This window comes from Apteryx mantelli, chromosome 38 (genome assembly GCF_036417845.1).
Source record: "Apteryx mantelli isolate bAptMan1 chromosome 38, bAptMan1.hap1, whole genome shotgun sequence".
NCBI classification, from domain to species: Eukaryota; Metazoa; Chordata; class Aves; order Apterygiformes; family Apterygidae; genus Apteryx; species Apteryx mantelli.
This window is the reverse complement of record NC_090015.1, coordinates 20888-35898: the sequence shown is the minus strand read 5'-3', so window position 1 is coordinate 35898 and position 15011 is coordinate 20888. Positions and strand designations below refer to the sequence as shown.

At 63.8% G+C, this 15011-nt stretch overlaps 1 protein-coding gene across 1 annotated transcript in view; it reads right to left on the bottom strand.

Moving 5' to 3' along the window:
- MVP (major vault protein) overlaps positions 1-15011 on the bottom strand; it is a gene marked incomplete at its 5' end in the record, with an annotated part of 38658 nt that overhangs the window by 3668 nt on the left and 19979 nt on the right. The window contains 4 exon segments of the mRNA XM_067314899.1: positions 2434-2600; positions 3685-3729; positions 6060-6198; positions 7533-7730. Of these exon segments, the coding sequence (XP_067171000.1) occupies positions 2434-2600; positions 3685-3729; positions 6060-6198; positions 7533-7730 (549 nt within the window).

Genomic DNA, 15011 nt, shown 5'->3' with positions numbered 1-15011 from the left:
AGGGACATGGAGGGACATGGGGGGACATGGAGGGACTTGGGGGACGTGGGGGGACGTGGGGGACATGGAGGGACATGGGGGGACATGGGGGGACATGGAGGGACATGGAGGGACATGGGGGACATGGGGGGACATGGGGGGACATGGGGGACATGGGGGACATGGGGGGACATGGAGGGACATGGGGGGACATGGGGGGACATGGAGGGACATGGAGGGACATGGGGGGGACATGGGGGGACTTGGGGGACATGGGGGGACATGGAGGGACATGGGGGGACATGGAGGGACATGGGGGACATGGGGGACATGGAGGGACATGGAGGACATGGTGGGACATGGAGGGACATGGGGGGACATGGACATGGGGGGACATGGAGGGACATGGGGGACGTGGGGGGACGTGGGGGGACGTGGGGGGACATGGGGGACATGGGACATGGAGGGACATGGAAGGACATGGAGGGACATGGGGGGACATGGAGGGACATGGGGGACATGGAGGGACATGGAGGGACATGGAGGTGACATGGGGGACATGGGGGACATGGAGGACATGGGGGGACATGGAGGGACATGGAGGTGACATGAGGGACGTGGCAGGTCAGGAGAAGATACATGAGGACACGGGACCACCAGGACACGGGCAAGGTGGGGGATAGGGGACAAGAGGGACCCACGGGGACCCATGGGGACATGGAGGTCACATGGGGGACGTGGCAGGTCAGGAAAAGATACATGAGGACACAGGACCACCAGGACACGGGCAAGGTGGGGGATAGGGGACAAGAGGGACCCACGGGGACCCATGATGACATGGAGGTGACACGGGGGACGTGGCAGGTCATGAGAAGATACATGAGGACACAGGACCACCAGGACACGGGCAAGGTGGGGGATAGGGGACGAGAGGGACCCTTGGGGACCCATGATGACATGGAGGTGACATGGAGAACATGGCAGGACATGAGAAGATGCATGAGAACATGGGGACACCAGGACACGGGCAAGGTGGGGTATACAGGAGGACGCGGGACAACACGGGGGGGACCCTTGGGGACCCATGGGGACATGGAGGTGACATGAGGGACGTGGCAGGTCATGAGAGAACATGGGACCACCAGGACATGGGCAAGGTGGGGGATAGGGGACGAGAGGGACCCACGGGGACCCATGGGGACATAGGGGTGACACAGGGGGACGTGGCAGGTCATGAGAAGATACATGAGAACACGGAACCACCGGGACACGGGCAAGGTGGGGGATAGGGGACGAGAGGGACCCTTGGGGACCCATGGGGACATGGGGGATGTGGCAGGTCATGAGAAGATACATGAGAACATGGGGACACCAGGACACGGGCAAAGTGGGGGATACGGGAGGACACGGGACAACACGGGAGGGACCCACGGGGACCCATGGGGACATGGAGGTGACATGGAGAACATGGCAAGACATGAGAAGATGCATGAGAACATGGGGACATCAAGACACGGGCAAAGTGGGGGATATGGGAGAACGCGGGACAACACGGGGGGGACCCTTGGGGACCCATGGTGACATGGAGGTGACATGGGGGACGTGGCAGGTCATGAGAGAACACGGGACCACCAGGACATGGGCAAGGTGGGGGATAGGGGACGAGAGGGACCCTTGGGGACCCATGGGGACATAGGGGTGACACGGGGGACGTGGCAGGTCATGAGAAGATACATGAGAACACGGAACCACCGGGACATGGGCAAGGTGGGGGATAGGGGACGAGAGGGACCCACGGGGACCCATGGTGACATGGAGGTGACATGGGGGACGTGGCAGGTCAGGAAAAGATACATGAGAACATGGGACCACCAGGACACGGGCAAGGTGTGGGATAGGGGACGAGAGGGACCCTTGGGGACCCATGATGACATGGAGGTGACATGGAGAACATGGCAAGACATGAGAAGATACATGAGAACATGGGGACACCAGGACATGGGCAAGGTGGGGGATACGGGAGGACGTGGGACAACACGAGGGGGACCCTTGGGGACCCATGGGGACATGGAGGTGACATGAAGAACGTGGCAAGACATGAGAAGATGCATGAGAACATGGGGACATCAAGACACGGGCAAGGTGGGGGATACAGGAGGACGCGGGACAACACGGGGGGGGACCCTTGGGGACCCATGGGGACATGGAGGTGACATGAGGGACGTGGCAGGTCATGAGAGAACACGGGACCACCAGGACATGGGCAAGGTGGGGGATAGGGGACGAGAGGGACCCACGGGGACCCATGGGGACATGGAGAACATGGCAAGACATGAGAAGATACATGAGAACATGGGAAGGTCAAGACACGGGCAAGGTGGGAGATACAGGAGGACGCGGGACAACACGGGGGGGACCCTTGGGGACCCGCGGGGACGCGCGGGGCCACGGGACCTGGCGGTGGCCTCCTGGGAGTTGGTGGCGATCTCGATGGCGAGCTGGACGCTGCGCTGCAGGGCGTCGCGCGTCCGCTGGTCCACGGGCTCCACGCTCTGGATGTCCACGCTGGTGACCACCAGGCCGTTGGGGGCGAAGCGGAGGCGCTCGCGCAGGCGGCCGCCCTCGTCGAAGCCGAACACGGCCGAGCAGATCACCCGGTTGGGAGTTCTGGGGACATCGGGGACATTGGGGACATCGGGGACGTCAGGGACATCGGGGACATCGGGGACGTTGGGGACATTGGGGACATTACGGGACATTAGGGACACGGGGCCTCGTCGAAGCCGAACACGGCCGAGCAGATCACCCGGTTGGAGTTCTGGGGACATCGGGGACATCAGGGATGTCGGGGACATCGGAGACGTTGGGGACATTGAGGATGTTGGGGACAGCAGGGACATTACGGGACATCGGGGACATTACGGGACATTAGGGACATAGGGTCTTGTCGAAGCCGAACACGGCCGAGCAGATCACCCGGTTGGAGTTCTGGGGACGTTGGGGACGTCGGGGACATCGGGGACATCAGGGACGTTGGGGACATCGGGGACATCATGGGACATTAGGGACACGGGGCCTCGTTGAAGCCGAACACGGCCGAGCAGATCACCCGGTTGGAGTTCTGGGGACAGCAGGGACGTTGGGGACATCAGGGACATCGGGGACATCAGGGACGTCGGGGACATCAGGGCCATCAGGGATGTTGGGGACATCATGGGACATTATGGACACGGGGCCTCGTCGAAGCCGAACACGGCTGAGCAGATCACCCGGTTGGAGTTCTGGGGACATCAGGGACGTTGGGGACATCAGGGATGTTGGGGACATTGAGGACATTGGGGACGTTGGGGACGTTGGGACATCGGGGACATTACAGGACATTAGGGACACGGGGCCTCATCGAAGCCGAACACAGCCGAGCAGATCACCCAGTTGGAGTTCTGGGGACATCGGGGACATTGGGGACATCGGGGATGTCAGGACATCGGGGACATTGGGGATGTCGGGGACCTTGGGGACATTGGGGACATTACGGGACATTATGGACACGGGGCCTCGTCGAAGCCGAACGTGGCCGAGCAGATCACCCGGTTGGAGTTCTGGGGACGGCGGGGACGTCAGGGACATCAGGGACATCGGGGACATTGGGGACATTGAGGATGTTGGGGACATTGGGGACATTACGGGACATTATGGACACGGGGCCTCATCGAAGCCGAACACGGCCGAGCAGATCACCCGGTTGGAGTTCTGGGGACGGCGGGGACGTCGGGGACATCGGGGACGTTGGGGACATTGGGGACATTGAGGATGTTGGGGACATCGGGGACATTACGGGGCATTGGGGACATTACGGGACATTAGGGACATGGGGCCTCGTTGAAGCCGAACACGGCCGAGCAGATCACCCGGTTGGAGTTCTGGGGACATCGGGGACATCAGGGACATTGGGGACATCGGGGACATTGGAGATATTGGGGGCATTGGGGACATCAGGGACGTTGGGGACATCAGGGACATCAGGGACATTGGGGACATCGGGGACATTGGAGATATTGGGGGCATTGGGGACATCAGGGACGATGGGGACGTCGGGGACATTGGGGACATCAGGGACATCAGGGACATTGGGGACATCGGGGACATTGGAGATATTGGGGGCATTGGGGACATCAGGGACATTGGGGACGTCGGGGACATTGGGGACATTGGGGACATGGGGCCTCGCTGAAGCTGAACAGGGCCGGGCAGATCACGGGGTTCGAGCTCTGGGGACATTAGGGGACACCAGGGAAGTTAGGGGACAGCAGGGACATTGGAGATGTTGGGGGCACTGGGGACACCACGGACATTAGGGCACATTGGGGACACAGGGACACCAGGGGACACAAGGCCATTGGGACAGCGGGGACATGGTGGGGACAAGGGGACAAGGAGCAACACGGGGACACGCAGGAACGACACGGGCTGGCACAAGGCGTCGTGGGGGTGACGTGGGGACACGGGGGGTGACACAGGCGTGACACACAGTGACACAGGACATGGGGTGACCTGGATGACATATGGTGACATAATGTGGACACGCGATGACATGGGGTGACAAAAGATGACTCAAGGCTGACACGGGATGACATGAGGACACACGGGGTTGACACAGGGTGACGTGCAGTGACATGGGGTGACATGGGACAACACAGGGATGTCATGGGGGACATGGAGTGACATGGGGATGACACAGGATGACATGGGGATGACTTGAGGTGACACAGAGTAACCCCGGGTGACACGGGTTGACCCAGGGATGACCCAGGACAACATGGGGTGACATGGGGTGACACAAGGGGACACGGCGATGACATGTGGTGACACGGGATGACATGTGGTGACACAGGATGACAGCGGAATAATGTTGGGTGACGCGGGGACACCCGGGGATGACACGGGATGACGTGCAGCGACACGGAATGACGCAGGGCAACCTGGGGGTGACATGGGATGACCCGGGGGTGACAGGGGATGACCTGGCAATGACATGGGAGGACCTGGCAATGACAGGAGGTGCCAGATGACCTGGTGATGACACGGGATGATCTGGAGGTGGCATGGGATGACCTAGCGATGACACGGGATGACCCAGGGGTGACACGGGATGACCTAGCGGTGACACGGGATGACCTGGGGGTGATATGGGGTGCCAGGAGATGACCTGGCAATGACAGGGGACGACCTGGGGATGATGTGGGATGACCTGGGGGTGACACGGGTTGACCTAGGGGTGACACGGGATGACCTGGCAATGACATGGGATGACCTAGCGATGACTTGGGATGACCTGGGGGTGACACAGGTTGACCTAGGGGTGACATGGGATGACCTAGCGATGACATGGGATGACCTGAGGGTGACATGGGTTGACCTAAGGGTGACATGGGATGACCTGGCAATGACACGGGATGACCTGGGGGTGACACGGGATGATCTGGCAATGACATGGGATGACATGGGGGTGACATGGGATGACCTGGGGGTGACACGGGTTGACCTGAGGGTGACACAGGTTGACCTAGGGGGGACACGGGATGACCTGGCAATGACATGGGATGACCTAGGGGTGACACGTGTTGACCTAGGGGTGACACGGAATGACCTAGTGACGACATGGGTTGACCTGGGGGTGACACGGGTTGACCTAGGGGTGACACGGGATGACCTAGTGATGACACGGGATGACCTGGTGATGACACATGATGACCTGAGGGCGACACGGGATGACCTGGCAATGACATGGGATGACCTAGGGGTGACACGTGTTGACCTAGGGGTGACACGGGATGACCTAGTGACGACATGGGTTGACCTGGGGGTGACACGGGATGACCTAGTGATGACACGGGATGACCTGGTGATGACATGTGATGACCTGAGGGCGAGACGGGATGACCTGGGGGTGACACGGGGCGCCGGGAGACGACGCGGAGACCCGCGGCCGTGCCGCGCCGCGGCCGGGAGGAGGCGGGAGGCCCCGGGGGGGTGACACGGGGTGACGCGCGGTGACACACGGTGACGGGACACGACGTCACCTTGTGGAAGTCGTCGAAGGAGACGGCGGCGACGGCGCCGCGCACGCGGGACGCCAGGGCCTTGCAGGCGTCACCCACGAAGTCGGGGACGCTGAAGAGGCGGCCCAGCTCCTCCGGCGCCTCCGGCACCTCGAAGTGCCTGCGGGGGGCGTGGCCTCAGTGTCCCCGCCCCCTCCGCGCCACGGGGCCACGCCCCCATCACCCACCAGGCCCCGCCCCCCTTTTTCCTGCTCCTTCTCCTTCCCGTCCTTTGCAGCAGTAAGAACTCCTACGGCCACCCCAGGCCACGCCCCCTTCTCCCCTGGCCACGCCCCCTTCCCCTGGCCACGCCCACCGCCAAGACACGCCCCACCGCCAGGGCACGCCCCCCCTAAAATGCTAGGCCACGCCCCCCCCTTTCCTGCCCCTTCCCCTGCCAGGCTCGGCCCCCTTTGAGGAAGCCAGAGCGGAATCCCCTGGCCACGCCCCCTACAAACACACGCCCCCTTTCCCCTGGCCACGCCCCCGCCTCAGGCCACGCCCCACCGCCAGGCCACGCCCCCCTTCCTGCCCCTTCCCCTGCCAGGCTCGGCCCCCTTTGCAGAAACCAGAGTGGAATCCCCTGGCCACGCCCCCTTCCACCTAGCCACGCCCCCTTCCACCAAGCCACGCCCCCTTCCACCTAGCACCACCCCCCTTCTGCTCACCAGTCCTGCCCCTTGATTAAGCCCCACCCCCTGCCCAGGCTCCGCCTCCCTGTCTCCCCACCTGGGAGCTTCCCAGCCCCATCACAGCTCCCTGGTCCCCTACTGGAACCAAGCACCGCCCCCCTGGGCTAAGTCCCGCCCCCTTGTCCGAACCCCGCCCACAAGCCCCACCCCCTGTCTTAAACCACACCCCCTCCCCAGGGTCCACCTCCCTTTCTCCTTACCTAGGAGCTCCCCAGCCCCCTGCTGGAGCCAAGTGCCGCCCCCCTGGGCTAAGTCCTGCCCCCCCGGTCCAAACCCCGCCCACAAGCCCCGCCTCCTGGCTTAAGCCCCGCCCCTCCCTAGGCCCCACCTCCCTTTCTCCCTACCTAAGAGCTCCCCAGCCCCATCCCACCTCCCCCAGACCTCTTCCCATAAGCCCTGCCCCCTCAAGCCCCACCCTGCGGCCAAGCCCCGCCCACAATCCCCGCCTCCTGTGTTAAGCCACGCCCCCTCCCTAGGCCCCACCTCCCTTTCTCCCCACCCGGGAGCACCCCAGCCCCCAGACCTCCTCCCCCAGACCTCCTCCCCTGAGCCCCGCCCCCTCAAGCCCCACCCCTAGGTCCAAGCCCCGCCCACAAACCCTGCCTCCTCTGTTAAGCCACGCCCCCTCCCTAGGCCCCACCTCCCCTTCTCCCCACCTAGGAGCTCCCCAGCCCCCAGCCCTCCTCCACATGAGCCCCCGCCCCCTCGAGCCCCACCCGCCCCCGCGGGCCAAGCCCCGCCCCCCCCGCGAAGCCCCGCCCACCAGTTGTAGGCGAGCTGGAGCTGGAGGCGGGCGTGGTCGGCGGTCTCGATGGCCACGAGGTCGGCGCAGAAGTCGGGGCCCAGCAGCAGGCAGAGGGCGCGGCGGGCGTGGGGACGCTTGGGGCGTCCCCCGGAGAGGGACAGCACCGTGGGCTGCTCGCCGGGCGCCAGCAGCGCCAGCTCGGGGCCCAGCACCACCCTGCGTGGGGACACGGGGGACACGGGGGTCACCCCACGGGGGTCACACGCACCCACGCGGGGGTCACACGCGTCCCCCCCCGGAGAGGGACGGCGCCGTGGGCTGCTCGCCGGGCGCCAGCAGCGCCAGCTCGGGGCCCAGCACCACCCTGCGTGGGGACACGGGGGACACGGGGGTCACCCCACGGGGGTCACACGCACCCACGCGGGTCCCCACGGGGGTCACACGTGTCCCACCCCGGAGAGGGACGGCGCCGTGGGCTGCTCGCCGGGCGCCAGCAGCGCCAGCTCGGGGCCCAGCACCACCCTGCGTGGGGACACGGGGGACACGGGGGTCACCCCACGGGGGTCACACGCATCCCCACGGGGGTCACACGCACCCACACGCACCCACGCGGGGGTCACACGCGTCCCCCCCCGGAGAGGGACAGCACCGTGGGCTGCTCGCCGGGCGCCAGCAGCGCCAGCTCGGGGCCCAGCACCACCCTGCGTGGGTGGGGGGGACACGGGGGTCACCCCACGGGGGTCACACGCACCCACGCGGGTCCCCACGGGGGTCACACGCGTCCCACCCCGGAGAGGGACGGCGCCGTGGGCTGCTCGCCGGGCGCCAGCAGCGCCAGCTCGGGGCCCAGCACCACCTTGCGTGGGTGGGGGGGACACGGGGGTCACCCCACGGGGGTCACGCGCACCCACATGCATGTCACATGCACCCACACGCACCCACACCCACGTCACACGCACCCACACGCACCCACGCGCCGGTCACACGCACCCACACATGGGTCACACGCACCCACACGCACCCACACGTGTGTTACACGCGCCCACGGGGGTCACACGGGCCCACACGCAGGTCACACGCACCCACACACGTGTTACACGCACCCACACGCGTGTTACACGCACCCACGGGGGTCACACAGGCCCACACGCAGGTCACACGCACCCACACGCGGGTCCCACGCACCCACACACACCCACACACATGTCACGCACCCACACGCGGGTCACACGCCCCCACACGCAGGTCACATGCACCCACATAGGTGTCACACGCACCCACACGCACCCACACACGCGTCACACACCCCCACATGTGGGTCACACGCACCCACACGCATTTCACACGCACCCGCACGTGTGTCCCACCCACCCACACGCAGGTCACACACACCCACACGTGGGTCACGCACACCCACACGTGTCACACACACCCACACGCACCCACACGCAGGTCACACGCACCCACACGGGTGTCACACAGGTGTCATGCGCCCCCACACACCCCCACACGTGGGTCACACGCACCCACACGCAGGTCACACGCACCCACTCCCACGTCACACGCACCCACACGCATGTCACACGCACCCACGTGTGTGTCACATGGACCCACACGCAGGTCACCCACACCCACATACGGGTCACACGCACCCACACGTCTCCCACGCACCCATACACATGTCACACGCACCCACACGCGTGACGTGTCACCCCACAGGTGTCACACGCACCCACGCGGGGGTCACACGTGTCCCCCCCCGGAGAGGGACGGCGCCGTGGGCTGCTCGCCGGGCGCCAGCAGCGCCAGCTCGGGGCCCAGCACCACCCTGCGTGGGGACACGGGGGACACGGGGGTCACCCCACGGGGGTCCCACGGGTGTCACGCGTCCCCACACGCAGCCACACAGGGGTCACACGCAGCCACACGCGCATCACACGCACCCACACGCGTGTTGCACCCACCCACGGGGGTCACACAGGCCCACACGCAGGTCACACGCACCCACACGTGGGTCACCCGCACCCACACGCACCCACACGCGTGTTACACGCACCCACGGGGGTCACACGGGCCCACACGCAGGTCACACGCACCCACACGCGGGTCACATGCACCCACACGCAGGTCACACGCACCCACATGGGTGTCACACGCACCCACACGCACCCACACACGTGTCACACACCCACACGCGGGTCACACGCACCCACACGCATTTTACACGCACCCACGTGTGTCCCACCCACCCACACGCAGGTCACACACACCCACACGTGGGTCACGCACACCCACACGTGTCACACACACCCACACGCACCCACACACAGGTCACACGCACCCACACGGGTGTCACACAGGTGTCATGCGCCCCCACACGCCCCCACACGTGGGTCACACGCCCCCACACGCATGTTGCACACACCCACGGGGGTCACACAGGCCCACACGCAGGTCACACGCACCCACACGTGGGTCACACACACCCACACGCACCCACACGTGTGTTACACGCGTCCACAGGGGTCACATGGGCCCACACGCAGGTCACACGCACCCACACACGTGTTACACGCACCCACACGCGTGTTACACGCGCCCACGGGGGTCACACAGGCCCACACGCAGGTCACACGCACCCACATGCGGGTCCCACGCACCCACACACACCCACACACGTGTCACACGCACCCACACGCAGGTCACATGCACCCACATAGGTGTCACACGCACCCACACGCACCCACACACGTGTCACACACCCCCACATGTGTGTCACACGCACCCACACGCATTTTACACGCACCCGCACGTGTGTCCCACCCACCCACACGCAGGTCACACGCACCCACACGGGTGTCACACACACCCACACGTGTCACACGCACCCACACGCACCCACACACAGGTCACACACACCCACACGGGTGTCACACAGGTGTCATGCGCCCCCACACGCCCCCACACGTGGGTCACATGCCCCCACACGTGGGTCACACACACCCACACGGGTGTCACATGCAGCCACATGTGGGTCACACACACCCACACGTGGGTCACACGCACCCACACGCAGGTCACACGCACCCACTCCCACGTCACACGCACCCACACGTGTGTCACACGCACCCACAGTGGTCACACAGGCCCACACACGGGTCACACGCACCCACATGGGTGTCACATGCACCCACACGCACCCACACGTGTCACACGCACCCACACGTGGGTCACATGCACCCACACGCAGGTCACACGCACCCACATGGGTGTCACACGCACCCACACGCACCCACACGTGTGTCACACACACCCACACGTGGGTCACACGCAGCCACATGCATTTCACACGCACCCACGTGTGTCACACGCACACACACATGGGTCACACGCACCCACATGTGTCACACGCACCCACACGTGTGTCACACGCACCCACACGGGTGTCACACAGGTGTCACGCACCCCCACATGCCCCCACACGTGGGTCACACGCACCTACACGCATCCACATGCGTGTCACACGCACCCACGGGTGTCACACGGGCCCACACGCGGGCCACACGCACCCACACACAGGTCGCACACACCCACATGTGGGTCACACACACCCACACGCACCCACACGGGTGTCACACGCACCCACACAGACCCACACACGGGTCACACGCGCCCACACGGGTGTCACACAGGTGTCACGCCCCCCCACACGCACCCACATGCACCCACACGTGGGTCACACGCACCCACACACGTCACACGCACCCACACGCAATGTCACGCACCCACACGTGTGTTATAGGCACCCACACACGTCACGCGCACCAACACGGGTGTCACACGCACCCACACGCAGGTCACACGCACCTACATGTGTGTCACACGCACCCACACGGGTGTCACGTGGGTGTCACGTGCCCCCACACGCACCCACACGCAGGTCACACGCACCCACACACGTGCCCCCCCCCCCGGTGGCACCAGCGCCATGGACATCCATGATGTCCTCAACGTCCCCGACATCCCCAACAGCCCCGACGTCCCCAACGTCCCCAACGTCCCTGATGTCCTCCGTGTCCCAGATGTCCCTGTCCCAGATGTCCCCAACATCCCCAACGTCCCCGACATCCCCAACATCTCTGATGTCCTCCAAGTCCCCGATGTCCCCAACGCCCCCAACGTCCCCAACGTCTCTGATGTCCTCCAAGTCCCTGATGTCCCTGATGCCCCTTAATGTCCCCAACAGGCCCAATGTCTCTGATGTCCTCCATGTCCCAGATGTCCCCAACATCCCCAACGTCCCCAACAGGCCCAATGTCTCTGATGTCCTCCATGTCCCAGATGTCCCCAACGTCCCCAACGTCCCCGTCCCTGATGTCCTCCACGTCCCAGATGTCCCCAACATCCCCAACGTTCCCAACGTCTCTGATGTCCTCCATATCCCCAAAGCCCCCAACATCCCCAATGTCCCTGATGTTCTCCATGTCCCAGATGTCCCCAACGCCCCCAACATCCCCAACATCCCCAACATCTCTGATGTCCTCCAGGTCCCAGATATCCTTGAGGTCCCCAACATCCCTGTCTCTGATGTCCTCCATGTCCCAGATGTCCCCAATGTCCCCGACATCCCAATGTCCCCAACATCCCCAACGTCCCTGATGTCCTCCATGTCCCAGATGTCTCCAACATCCCTGATGTCCCCAATGTCCCCGACATCCCTGACACCCCCAACATCTCTGATGTCCTCCACGTCCCAGATGTCCCTGATGCCCCCAACCTCCCCGATGTCCCCGATGTCCCCAACGTCCCCGCTCACCGCGCCTGCCGCTCCCGGTAGTCGTAGAGCTGCATGGCGGCGTTGTGGGGCACGCGGAAGGTGACGGCCCGCGTGCGGTTGCGCCGCCGCCCCGCCGCGTCCCCCGTGTCCCCAACGGCGTCCCCAACGTCCCCGCCATCCCCATCTCTGATGTCCTCCATGTCCCACATGTCCCCAACACCCCCAACGTCCCCAACATCCCCGACAGCCCCAATGTCCCTGATGTCCTCCATGTCCCAGATGTCCCTGATGTCCCCGATGTCCTCAACGTCCCCAACATCCCCAATGTCCCTGATGTCCCCAACATCCCCAACGTCTCAGATGTCCTCCATGTCCCAGATGTCCCCAATGTCCCTGTCTCTGATGCCATCCATGTCCCAGATGTCTCCAACATCCCCAACGTCCCCACCATCCCCGTCTCTGATGTCCTCCATGTCCCAGATGTCCCTGACGCCCCCGACGTCCCCAACGTCCCTGATGTCCTCTGTGTCCCAGATGTCCCCAATGTCCCTGACATCCCCAATGTCCCCATCTCTGATGTCCTCCGTGTCCCAGATGTCCCCAACGTCCCTGATGTCCCCAACATCCCCAACGTCCCTGATGTCCTCCACGTCCCAGATGTCCCCAACGTCCCCAACATCCCCAACGTCCCTGATGTCCTCTGTGTCCCCGATGTCCCCAACGTCCCCAATGTCCCCAACGTCTCTGATGTTCTCCATGTCCCCGATGTCCCCAATGCCCCCAACATCCCAACGTCCCTGATGTCCTCCATGTCCCTGATGTCCCCAACGTCCCCAACATCCCCAATGTCCCCGTCTCTGATGTCCTCCATGTCCCAGATGTCCCCAACACCTCCAATGTCCCCAACATCCCCAACGTCCCTGATGTCCTCCATGTCCCAGATGTCCCCAACGTCCCCAACGTCCCCAACAGGCCCAATGTCCCTGATGTCCTCCATGTCCCCAATGCTCCCAACATCCCCAACGTCCCTGATGTCCTCCACGTCCCAGATGTCCCCAACGACCCCGATGTCCCCAACGTCCCTGATGTCCTCTGTGTCCCAGATGTCCCCAATGTCCCTGACATCCCCAATGTCCCCGTCTCTGATGTCCTCCGTGTCCCAGATGTCCCCAACGTCCCTGATGTCCCCAACATCCCCAACGTCCCTGATGTCCTCCATGTCCCCGACGTCCCTGACGCCCCCAACGTCCCCAACGTCTCTGATGTCCTCCAAGTCCCTGATGTCCCTGATGCCCCTTAATGTCCCCAACATCCCCAATGTCCCTGATGTCCTCCATGTCCCCAATGCTCCCAACATCCCCAACGTCTCTGATGTCCTCCATGTCCCAGATGTCCCCAATGTCCCCAACATCCCCATCTCTGATGTCCTCCATGTCCCCAATGTCCCCAACATCCCCAACGTCTCTGATGTCCTCCAGGTCCCAGATGTCCCCAACGTCCCTGACATCCCCAACGTCCCCAACAGCCCCAATGTCCCTGATGTCCTCCATGTTCCCAACATCCCCAATGTCCCCAACGTCCCTGATGTCCTCCATGTCTCCAATGTCCCCAACGCCCCCAACATCTCCAACGTCTCTGATGTCCTCCAGATCCCAGATGTCCCCGACGTCCCCAATATTCCCAACGTCTCTGATGTTCTCCAGGTCCCAGATGTCCCCAATGTCCCTGATGTCCCCAACGTTCCCAACATCCCCAACCTCCCCAATGTCCCCAACATCTCTGATGTCCTCCATGTCCCAGATGTCCCCGACACCTCCAATGTCCCCAACATCCCCGTCTCTGATGTCCTCCATGTCCCTGATGTCCCTGATGCCCCTTAACGTCCCCAACATCCCCAACGTCTCTGCTGTCCTCCATGTCCCACATGTCCCCAACGCCCCCAACGTCCCCAACATCCCTGACATCCCCGACAGCCCCAATGTCCCTGATGTCCTCCATGTCCCAGATGTCCCCAACATCCCCAACCTCCCCAATGTCCCCAGCATCCCTGATGTCCTCCATGTCCCAGATGTCCCCAACGTCCCCACCATCCCCAACGTCCCTGATGTCCTCCATGTCCCAGATGTCCCCAACATCCCCAACATCCCCAATGTCCCTGATGTCCTCCATGTCCCTGATGTCCCCAATGTCCCCCATGTCCCCAACATCCCCAATGTCTCTGATGTTCTCCACGTCCCAGATGTCCCCAACATCCCCAATATTCCCAACGTCTCTGATGTCCTCCAGGTCCCAGATGTCCCTGACGCCCCCAACCTCCCCGACGTCCCCAACACCCCCGATGTCCCCGACGTCCCCAACATCCCCAACGTCTCTGATGTCCTCCATGTCCCAGATGTCTCCAACATCCCTGATGTCCCCAATGTCCCCGACATCCCTGACACCCCCAACATCTCTGATGTCCTCCACGTCCCAGATGTCCCTGATGCCCCCAACCTCCCCGATGTCCCCGATGTCCCCAACGTCCCCGCTCACCGCGCCCGCCGCTCCCGGTAGTCGTAGAGCTGCATGGCGGCGTTGTGGGGCACGCGGAAGGTGACGGCCCGCGTGCGGTCGCGCCGCCGCCCCGCCGCGTCCCCCGTGTCCCCAACGGCGTCCCCAACGTCCCCGCCATCCCCATCTCTGATGTCCTCCATGTCCCACATGTCCCCAACACCCCCAAC